This window comes from Rhamphochromis longiceps, linkage group LG15 (genome assembly GCF_057381845.1).
Source record: "Rhamphochromis longiceps isolate RC_006_pf linkage group LG15, R_longiceps_female_GT1.1, whole genome shotgun sequence".
Classification (NCBI taxonomy): domain Eukaryota; kingdom Metazoa; phylum Chordata; class Actinopteri; order Cichliformes; family Cichlidae; genus Rhamphochromis; species Rhamphochromis longiceps.
In genome coordinates, this window is record NC_140571.1 from 18,059,568 (window position 1) to 18,077,362 (window position 17,795).

The 17,795-nt window shown below is 41.8% G+C and overlaps 1 protein-coding gene across 2 annotated transcripts in view; it reads left to right on the top strand.

Annotated features, from left to right (window-relative positions):
* jag2b (jagged canonical Notch ligand 2b) overlaps positions 1-17,436 on the top strand; it is a 42,898-nt gene extending 25,462 nt beyond the window's left edge. The window contains exons 7-25 of one of the 2 annotated variants that reach the window (XM_085381365.1): positions 1,171-1,290; positions 1,602-1,712; positions 1,836-1,949; positions 3,523-3,636; positions 4,002-4,108; positions 7,972-8,134; positions 8,246-8,407; positions 8,542-8,655; positions 8,815-8,928; positions 9,094-9,207; positions 10,751-10,867; positions 11,154-11,181; positions 11,699-11,784; positions 12,661-12,774; positions 13,061-13,176; positions 13,563-13,811; positions 13,906-14,037; positions 14,270-14,420; positions 14,548-17,436. In XM_085381365.1, the coding sequence (XP_085237491.1) occupies positions 1,171-1,290; positions 1,602-1,712; positions 1,836-1,949; positions 3,523-3,636; positions 4,002-4,108; positions 7,972-8,134; positions 8,246-8,407; positions 8,542-8,655; positions 8,815-8,928; positions 9,094-9,207; positions 10,751-10,867; positions 11,154-11,181; positions 11,699-11,784; positions 12,661-12,774; positions 13,061-13,176; positions 13,563-13,811; positions 13,906-14,037; positions 14,270-14,420; positions 14,548-15,068 (2,747 nt within the window). In that variant the 3' untranslated portion in view covers positions 15,069-17,436. The remainder of the gene's footprint in view (positions 1-1,170; positions 1,291-1,601; positions 1,713-1,835; positions 1,950-3,522; positions 3,637-4,001; positions 4,109-7,971; positions 8,135-8,245; positions 8,408-8,541; positions 8,656-8,814; positions 8,929-9,093; positions 9,208-10,750; positions 10,868-11,153; positions 11,182-11,698; positions 11,785-12,660; positions 12,775-13,060; positions 13,177-13,562; positions 13,812-13,905; positions 14,038-14,269; positions 14,421-14,547) is intronic. The other variant, XM_085381366.1, reaches the window with a different exon arrangement.
* The last annotated feature ends 359 nt before the right edge of the window (positions 17,437-17,795 follow it).

Genomic DNA, 17,795 nt, shown 5'->3' on the forward strand with positions numbered 1-17,795 from the left:
TTTATTTATTAATTTTTTTACAAAATGTATTCACAGGGACTCTCAACACCAGGCAGGGTGAGTCGTTGTTGTCGTTCCTCTGCTCCCCCTCCAGGTACAGTTTCTTGGATTTCATGAGTAATAGATGAGCAAGCTTCTCACACCCTGACCCATTAACATTGAGGAGTTACATTTATCTTTATATTATTATAGTTATTCAGTTATTACAGAATTACACTGTTTATATGAGGTCTGAATTATATTTACTGCTCATTTTCTCTGAGTGGAGACCGGCGGCTGGATAGTTTTACTGCTTGTGTGATCTGAGCGACAGCAGGGACACCCGATCTCCACCCCCCCACATCCCTTCGTCACACAGGGCTCTTCAGGGGATGAGAATGGGCCCTAAGATCCCCAGCGGAGACTGATCCCCCTGCTCATTTATTTACCAGCCTTTAGGGTGACCTGGCTTTTAGCCTAAAGCTGGTGTGCGGCGATCAGTTAGTTTATTTTTGGGAGCTTTAAAATAATGAAGCAAAGAATATAATTGTGAAAAACTGCATTTATACAGATAAGCAGACTAAGTCTACACAGCTAGTGGTCTGAATACAGTAAAATTTATTTTAATGCAGTGCAGCAGAGGGGTTGAGAAAACACTGTGCTTCCTGTCAAAGTGGACAGCTGGTGCTTCTTGCTGACTGAGGAATCTGACGAGCTTTCTGGGAGCTCTCTGCTCCAACGGGATAAAAAGTGGAACAAGACGAGAGCTGTTTGTTCCACTTGTAATTGTTAAAGAGAATTATTAGTAGTGTCACTTCAGAATATACCAATACAGATAAAATTCTAGTATTCAGTTCAACCAGGAACAGTTTTGTAAAAACATTATTTTGACCTGCATTAACTCATATTTGGCAGTATGCCTCTGTACCCGTGTCTAAGATTGATGTGAAACATCATAAACACGTGTGGCAACAGCTGTCATCTTTGATTTTTGTTTCTGAGTGGTGAAGTTCTAATCCTCATGTTCCTTCTGAACATTCACTTATCACTTAATATCAAACTTCTCTCTACCTGGTTGAAAATATAGCGCAAAGTGAAAAAAGACAGCTTCATAGATTTTCTGTGCTTCTCTTTGCAACCTTGAGTTGTCATTTCACTTCACTGTGCATCTCCTTGCTGTTCTTGCTCCAGATCTGAATTACTGCGGTCGCCATCAGCCTTGTGTTAACGGAGGAACTTGTATGAACACCCAGCCAGATGAGTACCACTGTGCCTGTCCAGAGGGCTTCTCTGGAAAGAACTGTGAGATAGGTGAGAGAGAATCCACTCCCTAGAGGTGGGCCTTCCATGTACAGCATATTTTCTGCCCTCTCCTCCGCTGCTGCCGCCGCCTCCTCTCTCAGCTATACTGGCCTTTGTTTTGCTAGTCAGAAATACATGGCACTTTTTCTGTGAACTTATTTACAGTTTGTAGGGAAAGCATCCAGCAAGACAAATGGAGACTTGTATTTTTTTTTTTTTTTTTTTTTTAACAATACACTTTTAAAAACAGGAAAAAAATACCCAAACATATCTCATATGAAATTAATGTTTCCCTTTCTTCCACACTATTGCTTCTTCAGCTGAGCACGCCTGTGTTTCCAGTCCTTGTGCAAATGGTGGTACATGCCGCGAGGTTCCAGCAGGGTTTGAATGCCAGTGTCCTCCAGGCTGGGATAATCCAACCTGTGCCAGTGAGTGTCTTCATTTCTTTTCTACACACATTTTTATTTTTATTTTTATATGATGAAAGTGATTTCCAGCCATGAAAATCAGGTTTTTGATCAGTCAGTCACTTACCTGAGTATTTTCCTCAGATTTGGATGACTGTGCTTCCAGTCCATGTTCTCATGGTGGAACTTGCATTAACCTGAAGGATGGATTCGAGTGTGTGTGCCTCCCTCAGTGGGAAGGAAAGACCTGCCAGATAGGTGAGTTTTGTGTGCATACACATATTAGTGTGTTTTTATTTCAGCCGGGGAAGATGTTTTTCTGCCCTTTTCCTGTTTGTTCCTTTTCCTAAAATAAATAATTGGCCTTTGACACGCAGGCATAGCATTGCTCATCATTTTGGAATGAAACTGCCATGTCACAAGGCCACAATATAGGATGTTGGTATCCTGAATGAGCTGGCAGCTTCCCACAGCGTGACCACCTTTTTCTCAATGACTTTATGAGATACCAAAGCCTATATCCGGCTGTTTGCTGGCCACTCTCTGTGCCATTCATTTCTGTAGAACCCCCCCTCTCCGATGAGCGGACGTGACCAGCATAAAGTCAGGAAATGGATTACAACCGGTAAACAAAGTTGGGTTGCGTGTGTGGGGGTAAAGGCAGGAAAGAGATCCCGAGAGTTCAGTGTCGTTTTACCAGCTCCAGTCTCAGTTTACAGGCAGCTATAGGCCTCCTGTCTTACCTGGCCATTGGTGCATGTGTAGAGTTTGGGGTTTCATAGAGAAGACAGGTGTGTGAGGGGAGTGTAGCAGGACTCCCTGCGGACTGCCCTCTCCTCCCCAAACACCCACTTTTAATACCTGCAGGTGGTTGATGTTTGTGAGTGAAACTGTTAATCTTTATTGAACAGGTCAAAGTGGTGTATAGAATTACTGTGAGGTTGTCTATATGGCGCACAAAACATATTCTAAAAATATTAAGTTCTAAAATAAACTTTACGTAAGACTTAATTACAGTGCTTTTCTCTCAGTCTGGCTAAAATCTCTTAAGCAGGGAAAAAAACACCCTGTGATGCAAATGGGGAATTTTTTGCGAAAATGACGTCGACTCAGTGCACTACAGGATAACTCGGTGCTAAATATTAAATTCAGGTGAACTTTCGCAGATTTTATCACTTACACTGAATTTGAAATTGAGATCCTGAAAGTAGCTCGGCACTTTTACTCTTCAAAGTTTGTTTCCATGTATTGTGGAGTAAAGGCTTGAATAAAGCTTTTTGTGGCGCTTAAAGCTGTGTGAAGTCTGATACAGTGCCTGAGGTGTTGTCGCCTGAGCCTGCGTCATTTTCGGTCTGAAGACTATAGCTTTGAAAGTGGAGAGAACTCTGTGGGTACAGAAGCGAGCCTATGAGACCGCTCCACCTGATCTTAACCAGCAATGTTTTCATTGGTCAAGAAACTGAAAAGAATGAATATATTTATATCAAATTTTGTGCTTTTGAATTCCAATAATAGGCAGGTAATTTTATACCAGTACTCTGTTGACACCAACTGGACAAAAAATTTAAGAATTAAGGCACTTGAGCCATTAAATATTAGACGTTCATAAAGTTTTGTAACTCAGAAGTTGACCAAAAATCCTCATTATTTAAACTGTTCTTTGATTAACTCTTTATTCCTCGAACTTTACCTCACTCGAACTTCTGAGTGTTCGATTATACAAGAGCGCAGGTGCCAGCAGGCCTTCAAAGCTGGGTTGCTGGTCTCTTTCCTATCTTGTCCCTTCTCTGGTTTCATTCAATTGATTGACTCCTTACTCCTGCCTTCACAGATGCAAATGAGTGTGCAAGACAGCCCTGTGTGAACGCTTACTCTTGCAAAAATTTGATTGGCGGATATCACTGCAGCTGTTTTCGGGGATGGTCCGGACAAAACTGTGACATCAGTCAGTATTCCTCCCTTCAAAGTCGCTCCTAAATCGATAACTCTTCTTCTGGTTGCTCTCGGATGTCTCCTCCTCACTTTCTGGATGCACAGCTTAGGTGTACTTTGGCACCGCTTACTTTCCACACGTGTGGCAACGTGTTCCTTTCTCGTCTCGCAAACCGAAACTCCAGCTGTGTTATGCATGCCCAGTTACATAAGAGTCTATCTGGCACCCTTCTCACTTCACTAGTTTTTTTTTCTTTTCCTAACTTTTACTTAATCTATGCACAACTGATAGCGCATCGTTCACTCTTTTAGTGGAGTAGCATTTTTAAAATGAATGTTTGCAGGAAACTTGCTAATTCTTGTTGTCTTCCTCTTCAGATACCAGTGCCTGCCACGGTCAGTGCAAGAATGGAGCAACTTGCCGCGCTGTGTTGAACAGCTTTGTGTGCGAATGCCCACCGCAGTTCACTGGACAGCTGTGTGAGGTGAGTCTCATGTTACCCAGGTTCTACCAGTGACCAACTGCAATACGTAACGTAGCAGTAGGCTTCATTTATTAATTTTTGCTGTGAGATGCTGACTAACCCTTTATTGCATCTTGTGGTATAAAATATGAGAGGCGAAACCTGTTTTTTGCTGTAATTCCATAAACCAATATCATGCAGGATTTATGGTTTGTGTAAAGTGCTTTACTGCCTTTCACATTTCTGGACTTGTTGGCCTTGCCAAGGCACACTTTTGGTTTTCACAATTTCACATTTTCAAAGTTTGTTTCAACAAACGCTTGTAAATTAGTAACGTTGATTATTTGATCAATCCAAAACCAGAAGTTTCACACACTACCTTAACTTGAGCTCTTTAGTGGTTAGGACAGGGTTTGGGGGAATTACCTCCTCAACATGTCCTGAAGTTCTCCAGAAGCCTGGGAATGAACTAATCATTTGATTCAGCTGTGATGACCCAGGGCGATACCTAAAACCTGCAGGACACCGGCCCTTGAGTTCCCCACCCCAGGCTTAGGGGTCCAGGACCTGTGGAGTTTGTATGTTATGTCCACTTAAGTTCAGGGTGTTTTCTTGGAGGTCTAAGGCTACGTTCACACTGCAGGTCTTAATGCTCAATTCCGATTTTTTTTTTTTTTTTTTTTTTGGTCTGGTTGTTCACACTACAAATAAAATGTGACCGCAAATGCTTTGTGGTTATATGCATGTAAATCAGGAGATGATATCTCTTATTATAACCTGGTATCATGACCGTAAAAGGTGATCTGTTTGTTTCACAGATCTTCTGTAAACGTAGAACATTAACAAAATGCCATCATAGCGACTAATCATGTGCAATTGTACCAGCACTGATGGGGAAATGGTTTCCTGTGAAGTTGGATGCTAGAAAACATGTTGTGAAGCAAAGCAGCCCATGAATTGGGATGTAAGTGTCATTAAGATGGACTAGAAATTGCCCTAAACTATAAAGACAACCAAAAAGCCATAACACAATAGTCATCTGATCCAGCAGATCATTAAACTCCCCTACGTGCCAAATCGCTGCTGTGATCTGCCAAAACGTGCAATGTTGTCAGCCTCCAACCCTGCAAGCCAAGTCCACGTCACAATTCATACTTTTATTTCATAAAGATGCCACATATTGGTGTCCCTGCTGCAGCCCTTCATGTATGAAGCGAGTGTTTGAATGTAGGTTAGCAGTGAGGAAACCGACACTCAGCTGCATCTCTTGGGGTCCTGAATGGAGGACATTGCTGGTCAGGAGCCAATCCTGATTTAGCATCTCTACTATAAATATGAGCCTCTCTGAATGAGGGGACCCTGGATTTCTGCCCGCATACTACAGAGCTCTAATGCCTGCTGTTGCAGGGCCGTATAGTCCTACCCCGCAGTGCCAAAACTACAATGCCTCCAGCATCGTATTTCTCTGATTAGATTGTGACTACACAATCAAGTGCTTACTGGATTAATCAATGTCATGTTTGCCTCGGTGTTTCATGTCTTCAGAGAAAATGGGTACAGAGAAAAGGCTAAAGGGGACAAATATGATGCATTTACTTTTATGGTAGTAGACATGCTTAAATTTTGTGAATTTTGTGAATTTAAGGGGCCAAGCAAAAAAGAGCTTTATCTTTTTATATTCAAGCACTCTTACTAGTGTGACTCTGCGAATATCACTTTTAGTCGGTCAAGCACTAGGTCCCAGCGTGAAATCTCATATTTGCTGCCTTGAAATCCATTCATGGTTCCTAAATATCTTGGTGATCTGATTGGCCAATGCTTTTTTTTTTTTTTTTTTTTTTTTTTAAAGACTCTTGTTATGGAAATTAAGCAATATATTAAATTATCTCAGAGTTAATTGAGATTGCGAGGTACCAGCTGCTGAATAATGATAAACGAAAGAAATTCTAATCATTACACGCTGACATCAGCAGGACCCAGGTGGATGCCCGCCTCCATCTGCACAATTATACCTCTGGTGGATGTAGTGCAATAGAAAGATAATATCCTACATGAAACTACTCGCAACACGGTGAATGCCATCTAGTGAGATTTTATTCACGCGAAATCAAACATCTCTAAAGCAAGAGATATCCAAAAATGGGCAACTTGCATCTAAACAATCTTAGAGGTGTGAAGAAAAAAGGGAAAATAACAAAAAACTTCCAGGAATACCCGATTTAACCTTTGCCAGTTTTCTCTTCAGAGCCAACTTTTCAAGTTATGACCACTTGAAATGGTGCATCTTGCAATTTCGCTTAAACTTGCCCGGGTGGTGCTGGTGACGAGAGCCTCTGTCTCCTGTAGAAAACTTGATGACAAGTGGACAACATGGATACGAGTTGAGAATAACAAAGAAAGAAAAGAGGGGGTCAGTAAAATGTGAGTCCTCAGTTGGCAATCTACATTTAATTGGGCCCTTTTTATTCACAGAGGACATGTGGGTGATCTAAGCGATCGCCAAAAAGTCTGGCTAGACACAGCAAAAATAAATTATGCAATGAAACGCACTAAATTCTGGGCTCTCGCCTGCTGCATTAACAATGACTTTTGTGCTCTGGACAGCGCAAGCAGTTAACAGTGATGTTCTGCAGATTTATTACCTTCAGACGTGATTCCCTGACCACACACGTGCAAATACTAAAGAAAGAAGTCTGGCCCTGACACTTAAAATAAACTGTGTGTGACCACAAACTTCACCAACCCCGTTGCCCAATTCCATCTCCCTTTTTCAGCACCTTAAATGGCAACGGGTTGCAACCCAGAGTTTATGCACAGTTATGCTCTGTTTATAGGAACTGAAAGATTTTCTGTCCAATCCCAGAAATGCCGTATGTGTAAATGGCTGAAGTTATCACTCTGACCTCTAGGCAGCTTCTCTCTGTGTCAGAGGATTTATATTTATGTGTTCGCTTGTCTCTGCATGATGTGGAACCAGCTTCATAATGGATAGCCGTTCTTTTGCCTGCTCCGTTTCGCATTCTGACTCCTCTCAAAATAATCTTGAATGATAACGCAGGGCAGAGATGTAAAACCGAAAGCATGGATTCTGTTGATGAGCTTAGTAAAAGTTTCTGAGGCTTACATTGCTCGTCCACTTACTCAGTTTGTTCATAATCGCAGAGGCTTGAGCCAAGCTAAGCTGCTCACCTTCAGACTTTAGCTGTCCTTACTCCAGCTGGCCTGATTGCTTTATTATCATAGGCAGTTTAATGTGATGATAATGTTTTCTACCACTTAGAAACTCTTTTGTCCGTAAAACGGACTGATATAGTGTGCATACAAGCATTTCCTTCTATACTAAAGTATAATCTAACCAACATTCATACACATTCACACTCCGATGGGCACATCGGAGAGCAATTTGGGGTTAGTATCTTGCCTAAGGATTTATATTTGGCATGCAGACTGGGGAAGCCAAAGATCGAACCACCAACCTTCCAGTTAGTAGCTGATCTGCTCTACCACCCCACAATTCGTGAGCACTTGTTGAAGAAAACTTTGCTGAGTGTACTAAGTCACACCAGTTTACTGTATTGTTTGCCGGGGTTTTTGTGTCCAACATCAGGCTGTTAGTTTGAGGAAGCATCCTCAACATTTGTGCTTGCAATGACCTGGTGAATACAAATGGACTGTTTTAACATATAGTGCTTTAGATCCTCTTGGTCTCCATCATCACCTGAAGAAGATACCTGGCTGTGTAAAGATGATGGACTATGTTTACTGAGTGATTTTTATTTATTTATTTTTTTCCGCCATCATTGGTCTTATAATTGGAACAGTCACTCTTTTAATGTGTATATTTTGTTTGTCCTTCCCCCCCCCTTCTCCTGTTTTTTCCAAAGATCCCAAGCTCGTCATCTTCTGATGCCTGTGATCCAAACCCTTGTGAGAATGAGGCCAAGTGTCATAGCATGGAACAGGACTTCTACTGTGCGTGTCCTGAAGGCTACGAAGGAAAGATGTGTGAAAGGCTCAAAGAGGATTGCCAAACCACTCCATGTCAAGGTGGCTAAAGGAATCTGCAGGGGGGGAAAGGCTGGAATAGATCGATAATATGAGAAAACACTAAACCTGAAACTTGTTTTTTTGGGGGGGTTTTTGGTTTATTTTTGACAGCTATTGACAGCTGCAGCATTGCTGTTGCAACCAATGACTCGGATGGCATACAGAACATATCCTCCAATGTCTGTGGCGCACGAGGACGCTGCATCAGCCAGCCAGCCGGAAACTTCACCTGCGTCTGTGATCCGGGTTTCAGTGGCATCTACTGTCACGAGAGTACGTAGAAACTTGAGCTTTCAGATTCTGGAGGTGCTGTGTGGTCTGTAATTCATTTTTGGGGTGTTTTTTCTTTTCTTTTAACCCTTTCAGTATATCATTATATACGTCATATCATTTTCTTTTTATTTTAGATATTAACGACTGCATAGGCAACCCATGCAGAAATGGGGGAACCTGCGTTGACAGAGTGAACTCATTTCAGTGCGTTTGTCCTGATGGATGGGAGGGCCAGCTCTGTGACCACAGTGAGTGATTTCCTGCTAGTCTTTGTGTCCTTCTTAAACACAAAGTCACGGCTGGTTTAAAGAATCTGCCACCACTGCGTTGCTTTGTACCAAACACGCCACAGTTTATGCAAAAGTGAATGAAACACTTGAATCATAGAAACCTTCCTCCTTCCTCAGATGTCAACGAGTGCAGACACAATCCTTGTAAGAATGGTGGACAGTGCATCGACCTGGTAAACGACTTCTACTGCAACTGCACCGATAACTGGAAGGGCAAGACCTGCCATTCCCGTGAGTTATCTGCCTATGTGTTAATGGGTGTGTTTATGTTCACAGCTCCCAGTAGTTCCAGCTCCACCTTTTGTGTATTTTTACAGTTTCACAGCTGTAAAACTGATGTCTACATTTATATCATTATTGGATTACACCAATTATTAATTAATTTCCTCTTGCCAGGTGAGCGCCAGTGTGATGAAACCACCTGCAGTAATGGAGGAACCTGCAATGACCATGGGGATACCTTCCGCTGTGCATGCCCACCTGGTTGGGGAGGAAAGATGTGCAACACAGGTGAGGCAGAAACGGAATACGCTAAGGTTTAAGGAAGCTAATGGCTTAGTTTTACGGGAGATTTTGTCAGAAATCCAAAAACTTTAAAATGTTTACTGAATGCTTTTTGCTCTGCTTTGCCTTCACTAAACAGACGATGCATGGACCAATCATTACGGCTACATTTGTAGTTGCTGGGAGCTCTTAATGCTTTTCATAACTATGAAATGGGCTGTTTCCGTCACTGGCTTAAATTGTCATTAATGGACACAATGCCAGGCCTAACCTTAACCCTCTGAACAAGCTGAGAAATGTGTGTGGGTGAGGCTAAGCCAGAGTAATGCTAATGATGGATTCAAGGATGAAAAAGTTTGGCTGTTAATCAGCCCTGATTTTAAACCAACTGCAGTTCCTTATAGGTGAATAAGTATCATGTTAATAAGAAACTGTCACAAATTGACAGGAAACATCCACTTGTAAGATTATCAGAAACTTTTCTGATGCTTTATATTACTGACATTATTGTATTTTAAAACTAAGTGTAGGAGATGGAGCATGATTGTCTTTCACTCATAAACCTTATGGTGGGCAAACTTGGAGTAATAGATGGGATGTCTGTTGGCCCTTCCTTAAAGAAATGTCATGCAGTCTTATACCCCTTCACTTCTTGAATAGAACTGAGAAACAACCAGCTGTGTTAGTCTCGATTGGTTAGATTCAGAGTAAAACGGGCTACAGTGATTGCTGCAAATTTGCAAGACTTGGCATATCTTTTAATAACCACGTAACTCTTAGAACAGCCACCTCTGATCGGCTTCCATTGTTGGTGTCGCATTTCAGCAGTTTAATCCTGTCTGATCGGTGAGCCAATTTTAGGTTGACGAGAAAGTTGGCGAATGTTTTAATCGGAAGAGGTTTTGGATTCTGGTGACGGTCCTGTTTTTCTAGGTTCATATAGAAACTGTAAACATGACAAACGTAATGGCATCAGCAGTTTAGCATTTAAAAAAAAAGAAGAAGTGGGAAATGAAAATTCATAACAAGTGAGCAAAGTACCCATTTTTTTGCAGAATAGAACCCATTATAAATATCTGAATCGCACTCATGAGAGACCAAACGGTTGACCTTGCATGATAACCTGAGGGCAGAAGCTACACTGCCATATGGAGTGGATGATTCAGACAATCCAATATGGTATTAGCCTTCCAAGGAGGACCTCCCTGAGAGCTTACTTTTAGCTAATTTAAAGGCTGGCTGGAATTAGTGGGACAAGCATGTCCCAAATTACCTCGCCTTTCACAAACACTCAGGTAACAAGTAATTATTCAAGCCTGTTGCTAAAAAATAGTAAAATGATGATAAATATAGGCTGGTAGAACATAAAATAACTGTCTATAGGGACTGTACGGTAAGTTTATAATGTGTAGGAAACCTGTAACCTTATTCCCGGTAGTTTAGTATCACCCACTTGCTCCACTGCTTGGAATCATATACCTGTGTATGTGTTGCTCTTTTGGGTTTTGACAGTCTAGTGCACCTCGTGACTCACTCTCTCTTTCCATAGCTAAGAACAGCACATGCGCCTCCAGTCCTTGCTCTAACGGAGGGACTTGTGTGGGAGGAGGCGATACCTTCACCTGCATCTGTAAAGAGGGCTGGGAAGGCCCCACCTGTGGACAAAGTTAGTTTTACTGTATAACTTTAAATATAACTGACGGTAAAATCACCATAATTGTGTGTTGGGTGTACTGTTTTTGAAGTAGAGGTGAAATCTGTTGCAATGGGACATTTAAGTTTTATTATAAAGTTTGCAAGTAACAAAAGCTTGAAACCCATGATCTTATTAGGCTGGGATTATTGCTGCATTACATGCATATAAATAATAGACTGGTCAATTCAGATGTGGGGGGTAGCATGCCACATGTATGCAACAAAGATGATATATTACTTTTTCTTTTCTTCAACAGATACAAACGACTGCGACCCTCATCCATGGTATGTAACATTTTTCTTTCCTTGCACACCTCCCTGGCTCCTTCATCTCCACGCTTTACTCAGACCTTACAGGCTAGAGGGGTGAAGGGCCACTAAAGCAGTGGAAGTTGTCCTTAAATCAAGCCTCAAAGGGCATCTCGCAGAGGAGGGGGCTCAAATATTGAATAGGACAGTGAGAAGTGGGAGTTTTGTGGGGAGGACACGAGTCCCACCTACCCTGTGGTGAATGCAGGTGGGGGGTAGAATGGCAGAGGGGGTGTACGTGTCCATTCTTTCCGTGCGACCTGGGGGGAAGCTTGGCTTTTGAGGAGGAATGGAAGAAGGCCTGATGAGGGGAGGGGAGGAACTGGACACACCTATTAGCATTTGAAAGGTGGAGGCTTGTATTGATGGGTTGAACTGAGTCTTGTGGACCCCCCCCCCCCCCCCCCCCACAAAGGCACACAATCGATGTGCTTTGTTGTAGCTGGAAAGGATGTACGGCCTCATCTAACTGTCAGTTTCTTTGCTCCCTCAGTTACAATGGTGGGATCTGCGTGGACGGAGTCAACTGGTTCCGGTGCGAGTGCGCCCCCGGTTTCGCCGGACCTGACTGCAGAATCAGTGAGTGATGACATGAGGTTAAGATGAACCGATTTTGGATGTGATGGCTAAAACCAACCGCAATGATATTCCTGATGAGAACATGATTAAGAGGATTGCTACATGGAAGAAGGGGTGGAAAAAAGTATAGGGCGTGGAAAAAGATGGCTGTATTGACATCTAAATGTGAGACCGAGACAGACCCCTCTCACTTTCTCTTAGTCCTTTAACGCCTTGGGGGGGTCAAAGGTCATCCCTCCTCCGTACTCACACAGTCACATATTCACACATTGAAGACAAATAACCCAGTGACCCCGAAATTCTTCTTTTCTGCTCCTTTGTTTTGGACGGATAGCCTTCACCTTTTTTCTGGCGCCTAAATTTGAAAATTCTCATTCAGACATGTTCATGTGAAATCTGGGTGACAATGGCCTGGAGGTTCCCACTGACACGGGAGGCGAGGCTTTGTGATTTTTATTTTTGCACTTTTTGGAAGTTTTTAGTTTTGACTGGCTGTTTTCGGGGTGGGGGGGTGGGGGGTTGTTATTGGGGGGCGGTTTTGGTTTGTTTTGTTTGTTTTTTTTGTTTTGTTTTTTTTCCCTAAAGCATCAAATGCGATATGATTGTAAGTGGGGGAAAATGTGACTTTTATAGTTATTTTCTATCTTTTTGAATTAACTTTGTCTGTAGAACAACATTTATTTAACAATGCACAGCCAATGGTGACTGGTTGCAAAAAAGGCATAAGAAGGCCACGTCTTGTTTTAAGATGTCAACTTTTTCCCAGTAGCTCAAAGTACTTAAAACATCAACTTTCAGGGAGCTTGGAAGACTCGTAGACCTAACTAATGGTTTAACATTTTGTCTTAAATTGTGGTGTTTTTCCTCTTTGTGTAGACATAAACGAGTGCCAGTCTTCACCCTGTGCCTATGGAGCCACCTGTGTGGATGAGATCAATAGTTTCCGATGCATCTGTCCGCGTGGAAGAAGAGGAGCCAGATGCCAAGAGTGTAAGCACGCTCAAATTTAAGTGATTTCAGGATGAAATCACCTCCTTTAGATTTACATTATTGGCTAAAACCATGGAGTATCTTAAAAACAAAGTTTTGCATTGAATGAGCTCCAGTGGCACAGTGGTTTAAGCTGAGGGCTTTCACTGTCTGGTTATGACATGCAATTACGAATGTCGTTATCTACTACAAGGGGCTTAGACCAGAGAGGAGAGCTGCAGGAGGACAGCTGGAGATTTTAAAACTGTTCCATAAGTGCATCATGGTTCTTTCTTCCTATCTATAGTCATAGGCGTTGGGAAAACTTGCCACTATACTGGGCTGCAGTTTCCACATGGCAGCCACTGGGAGGAGGAGTGCAACAGTTGCCATTGCCTCGATGGCAAGGTGGATTGTACAAAGGTAAGAGACTTAATTACTATCAAAACGGCGTTCTGATTAAGAGCTCATCGTGTTTATCTTATTCCTGGACCCTAAAGTTAAATAACCGCCTATGATTAGAGCCTTCAAGGTACTCTTCTTTCGCACCTTTGAACAGATTCCAGGACTTGTGCTATTTTTAGATGGCTTGATTGATATCCTGTTATTAGCTTTTCCATTCTGTGTCTTTGAGTTCACAATGGATATTATATTCAAGGGAATATTTCCAGAAGCATGAATGAAAATGCTTTCATATGAAGTCGCACTCCCACGTGATATTTTAACATGGTGACAAGTGACGCAAGAAAGAAATGGCAATGCGAATGTTGTCTCACGTCTAAGTGAATATTTTGACCTTGTAACACCAGGTGCTGTGTGGTCGCCGTCCATGCCGGCTCGAGTCATCGGGCCGTGACCAGTCCTGTCCGGCTGGACAAGAATGTCTGGAGCATAGCTACTTCACCTGCTTCTCCCCCCCTTGTCATCAGTGGGGGGTTTGTTCAATGGTTGGACCTCCACCTCCACATGTAACCACCAAGTGCCAGCCAAACAGCGGCCATTTGGACAACAGCTGCGGCCGCATAACACTCGTTTTCAACAGAGACAAAGTACCGCCGGTGAGTAATCAGCCACATATCGCTTTGAACCGTTTAAACTACTTTTTGTGTTGCTTCTGATTGATGCGTTTTGGGTTTTTGTGTATATCTACAGGGAACAACAGTGGAGAATATCTGTTTTGAGCTGAGGTATCTTCCTGATACTAGACACTTGGCAAGAGACCACGCTCTTCTCCTTCTCTGTGATCTCTCTCATTCAAATCAGGATGCTGTAGAGGTGGCTATAGTAAGTAAAAGTGAATTAGAGTGGTGATTATTCCATTGCCTTCTAAAACAACCTTATTCTAGCTCATGTTGGAGATTTTACCAAGCTTGATTGACACAGATTTATGGGTGGGGGCATAAAATACACAAACAGCCAGTGCCTACCATACAACCCAAGTGGCACACTCAATAAGATGTTTGGTTGGGACTTCATGGTGTCTTTTCTCTTCCTTTCTTTTTGATTTGGTTCTCAGTCTTTCCATCCAGAGGATTTACCTGACCACAGTCTGATCCAGGAGACAGCCAGTGCCATTGTGGGCACCTTGTCTAAGCGGCACAATAGCACCATAATGCTGGCAGTCATTGAGGTCAAAGTGGAAACCCAGGTCATGCGTCCATCAGTGGGTAAGGAATGATTAACGCAAATGTTGCACAATGGTTTCATAGGGCCAGCCATTTTTAGTTATTGCTGACGTCGCACTCCTACTGACTTTACTTTTTCTACAATTTCCTTCCATGTTGATGTCAACAGATTACCTGGTGCCTCTACTATGTGTCGCCTTTTGTTTGCTCTGCCTCTTCTGCATCATTGTATGTGTTTGGTGGACACGCAAACGGAGAAAAGAGCGCGAGAGGACCTCCCGATCAGCCGCCGACGACAGCGTCAACAACCAGTGGGAGCCACTGCGGATCGTTGTGCGACGTCAGCAGGAGCAGCAGCAGCTGAAAGAAAGCAACAGGGAGGCTGAGCAGGAGCGCAAAAAGCTCATGGGCCCCTCCTGTCGGACGTATGATGAGGAGGAGGAGGAGACGGAAGGCGAGCTTGAGCTCGAGGAGGAGTGCGGTGGAGCAGAGGCGGGAAAGCAGCTAGTTTATAAGTACTCTAAAACTGCAGTGCGGCCCAGTGGAGGAGTGATCTGCACCATGCACAGCTCCAGTTCACCTCTCAAAGCCCCCCACCGGACCCCAGGCTACAGTCCCAAAGACAACCGCTGGAAAAATGTCAGTGCGGTCCTGACTGGTCAGAAAGACCTCAGAGACTATTGTGTATGAGATATATATAAACAAATGAGTTGCAGTGTGGAAGCAAGAGAAGCTGCAAGGCAGTGACTATTTTTAGTTTGGACTATTTTTGGAAAGAAAGGAAAAAATGCTTTTTGTTTATATAAGCCATTGTTTGCTTCATTTTCATGTTTTCGTCACTGTCACCTGAAGTGATTTTTGATTCAGGAGGGCTAGAGCACAGTGAACATCCTTTTTTCATTCTGTTACCTTATTTTCCTTTACATGTACACAGGAGCTGAGATGTAATGATATTTCAGGAGGCAAAAGAAGCTTCTTGCAATTTATGTTTATGGACTTGTTGGTAAATGGTGAGTCACTGATATGGATTGAGGGGAAAAAAAAAAAACAGGCTGTATAATGATTTTATTTTTTGTTTTGTTTACAGATGAGTATGATTTTGTTAAACTATCAGTGGGTTCCTGTTCAGTGTCTGTTGGGGCAGATGCACATTAAAGGGAGAGAAAGGGAAGGGTTTTAGAGACATGGACTGTTGTTGCATTCACAGTAACAGGGGAAACTCTCCCTTTGCTCTAGTTTCCTTCCAGCTTTGCCCACCTGTGGCCGTCACACGCCAGCCTTACCAAAAACACTTGGCCTGGAGGGGAAGAGGGGGCAGAAACCCCAGTGCCTACTATGTGGCCTTCCTTGTTTTTGTTTGTTTTCCTTTTCTCCTGTCTCGTTTTCTTGGCTGAAAGCTCTGTTTGACGATTTTTTGCAGTATTTGAGTTGGTAGCAAGTGCCTTTCTAAGAGCTGCGTTCAGGCTCCAAGTTGCGCTGCCCAGTTTGACCTCCTTGTTCTCAAATCTCAAAGGGATATGTGTACATTTAGACTTCAATTTCACAGCAACGCCATTCAAGGTATTTGATCAAAGCAGAAATGAATACTCTGTACATACATGTAAATACTAAAGGAGTCGCTGTGTATATTTGAAATAAGTAACTTAAAAGACAAGTCACACATTTTTATTATTATTATGATTAATATTATTTTTATTTTTTTTACAACGCCATTCCTTTTATTTAATGCCTGTCCAAATAGGCAGGTTTTATAACACTTAATACTCAGAGTCCCGCAGTTAAGAGTTAGGAACATTTACAATGAGGTACCACCTATGAAGGAATTTATGAAGGGTTTATAAATGGTGTCTATTTTTTGAGGGGGGGGGTATTAATATGTGTTTTGAAATATTAAAGAAAAAGTGATGTTTTTGGTTTTTCACCTTTACATTATGTGATAGAATAACTTTCACAGGGCCGAGGCATCACTAGGCATCCTGTTCGTGTCATTGATGTTATTTTGGCTTTTCTTTCAGTCTAGCATGCAGTCTCAATATTAGCTTCCCTTAGTGTTTTGTTGTTGTTGGTTTTTTTTGTTTTTTAGGGGGGTGTATACACAATTGGCAAAGTTAGAAGTAGGAAGCATAACCTGGATGTTTTATTTTGTAGGAAAATGTACTATAAATGCTTTAATTTTGCTCTTAACTGTTGTTAGCCCTAAGATTTACTTGCTATTTATTTGTAAGTGCTGTAGAGAAAATCATATTGCTATTACAGTCAAACCGCTCTTTTGCTTTTTTTTTTCTTTTGTTTTTTTTTCTTTTGTCTTTCTTTTCTTTTTCTTTCTTTTTCTTTTTTTTTAAAAGCTGCCAATACTATAGCCTTAACAAGTTTCCAAACCATTTATAAACCCATCACAAACCCTTTTATTTCAGGTGCCTTAATGTAACAGTGCATTGTTTGTGTTATCAGTGGTCGTGTTATGTTGTTGGGGGTTTTTTTTTTTTTTTTTTGTTGTTGTTGTTGTTGATGTTGTTCCACTATTAAGGCAGGTAAGACATCTTGTGTAGTGTGGTGTGCTTTATTCGCTTGAGTAAAGTGCACTGCTGTCACTTTACTGTCATGGAGATTTCTAAAATAAAACACAGATGGATGGTTTAAAAACAAAAGAAAAACCAGTCCACTCTTGGCAGTTTAGAGTTCTGAATGTGGATGTTGGGTCAAATGTGGACATCTTGCATTAGCATTAGCTTGGTTTAAAGGCTTTAATGAAGGGAACAATGTTTGCAGATGCAGATTTTTCTTTGCCATCATGCAAATGTGTTTTAAGTTACCAACTCAGTTTAAACAGTTTTACCCCTTTTCATATCATGTCATTGTCTCAAAACGCCATTGTATTTCTGTAAATGGGACACAGCAAAATAAACAATTAAAGCTGCATCACTGCTGGTGTTAAAAGCTGAATATGCATATTGTATACATTTTATTGTATAAGGGACATGCGTTAATTTTGTACAAAGCAAAAAGGGTGTTTCATTGTTTTAAATAATCATCCTACCTATTTATTAAAGCAGTTTTGACACACCATGATCACACTTGTAATATTTGGTTTACAGTGCAAAAATCACCCCAAAATATTCACATCCAGTGTAAATTGAGCAGCAACATTTAACGATTACACACATTCTGATTTGTCAATGTATTTTATTTTTTTTAAATTAAATCTTGCCTTATACTACAGTCAGTCTAGAGAAAATGCTGATTGGAGATAGTGGGACACCCAAGATGTATGTCATTCTACAATGCACCTCTGAAATCATTCCCCTTGAAATGGTTGTTTCAAAGACGGGGACCAGATAAGCAAGCACGTGCAATCAATGGCTGTCCTCAAAACAAAATGTCAATCAAGGTGGCAATAACATAGGAATATGATGGCGT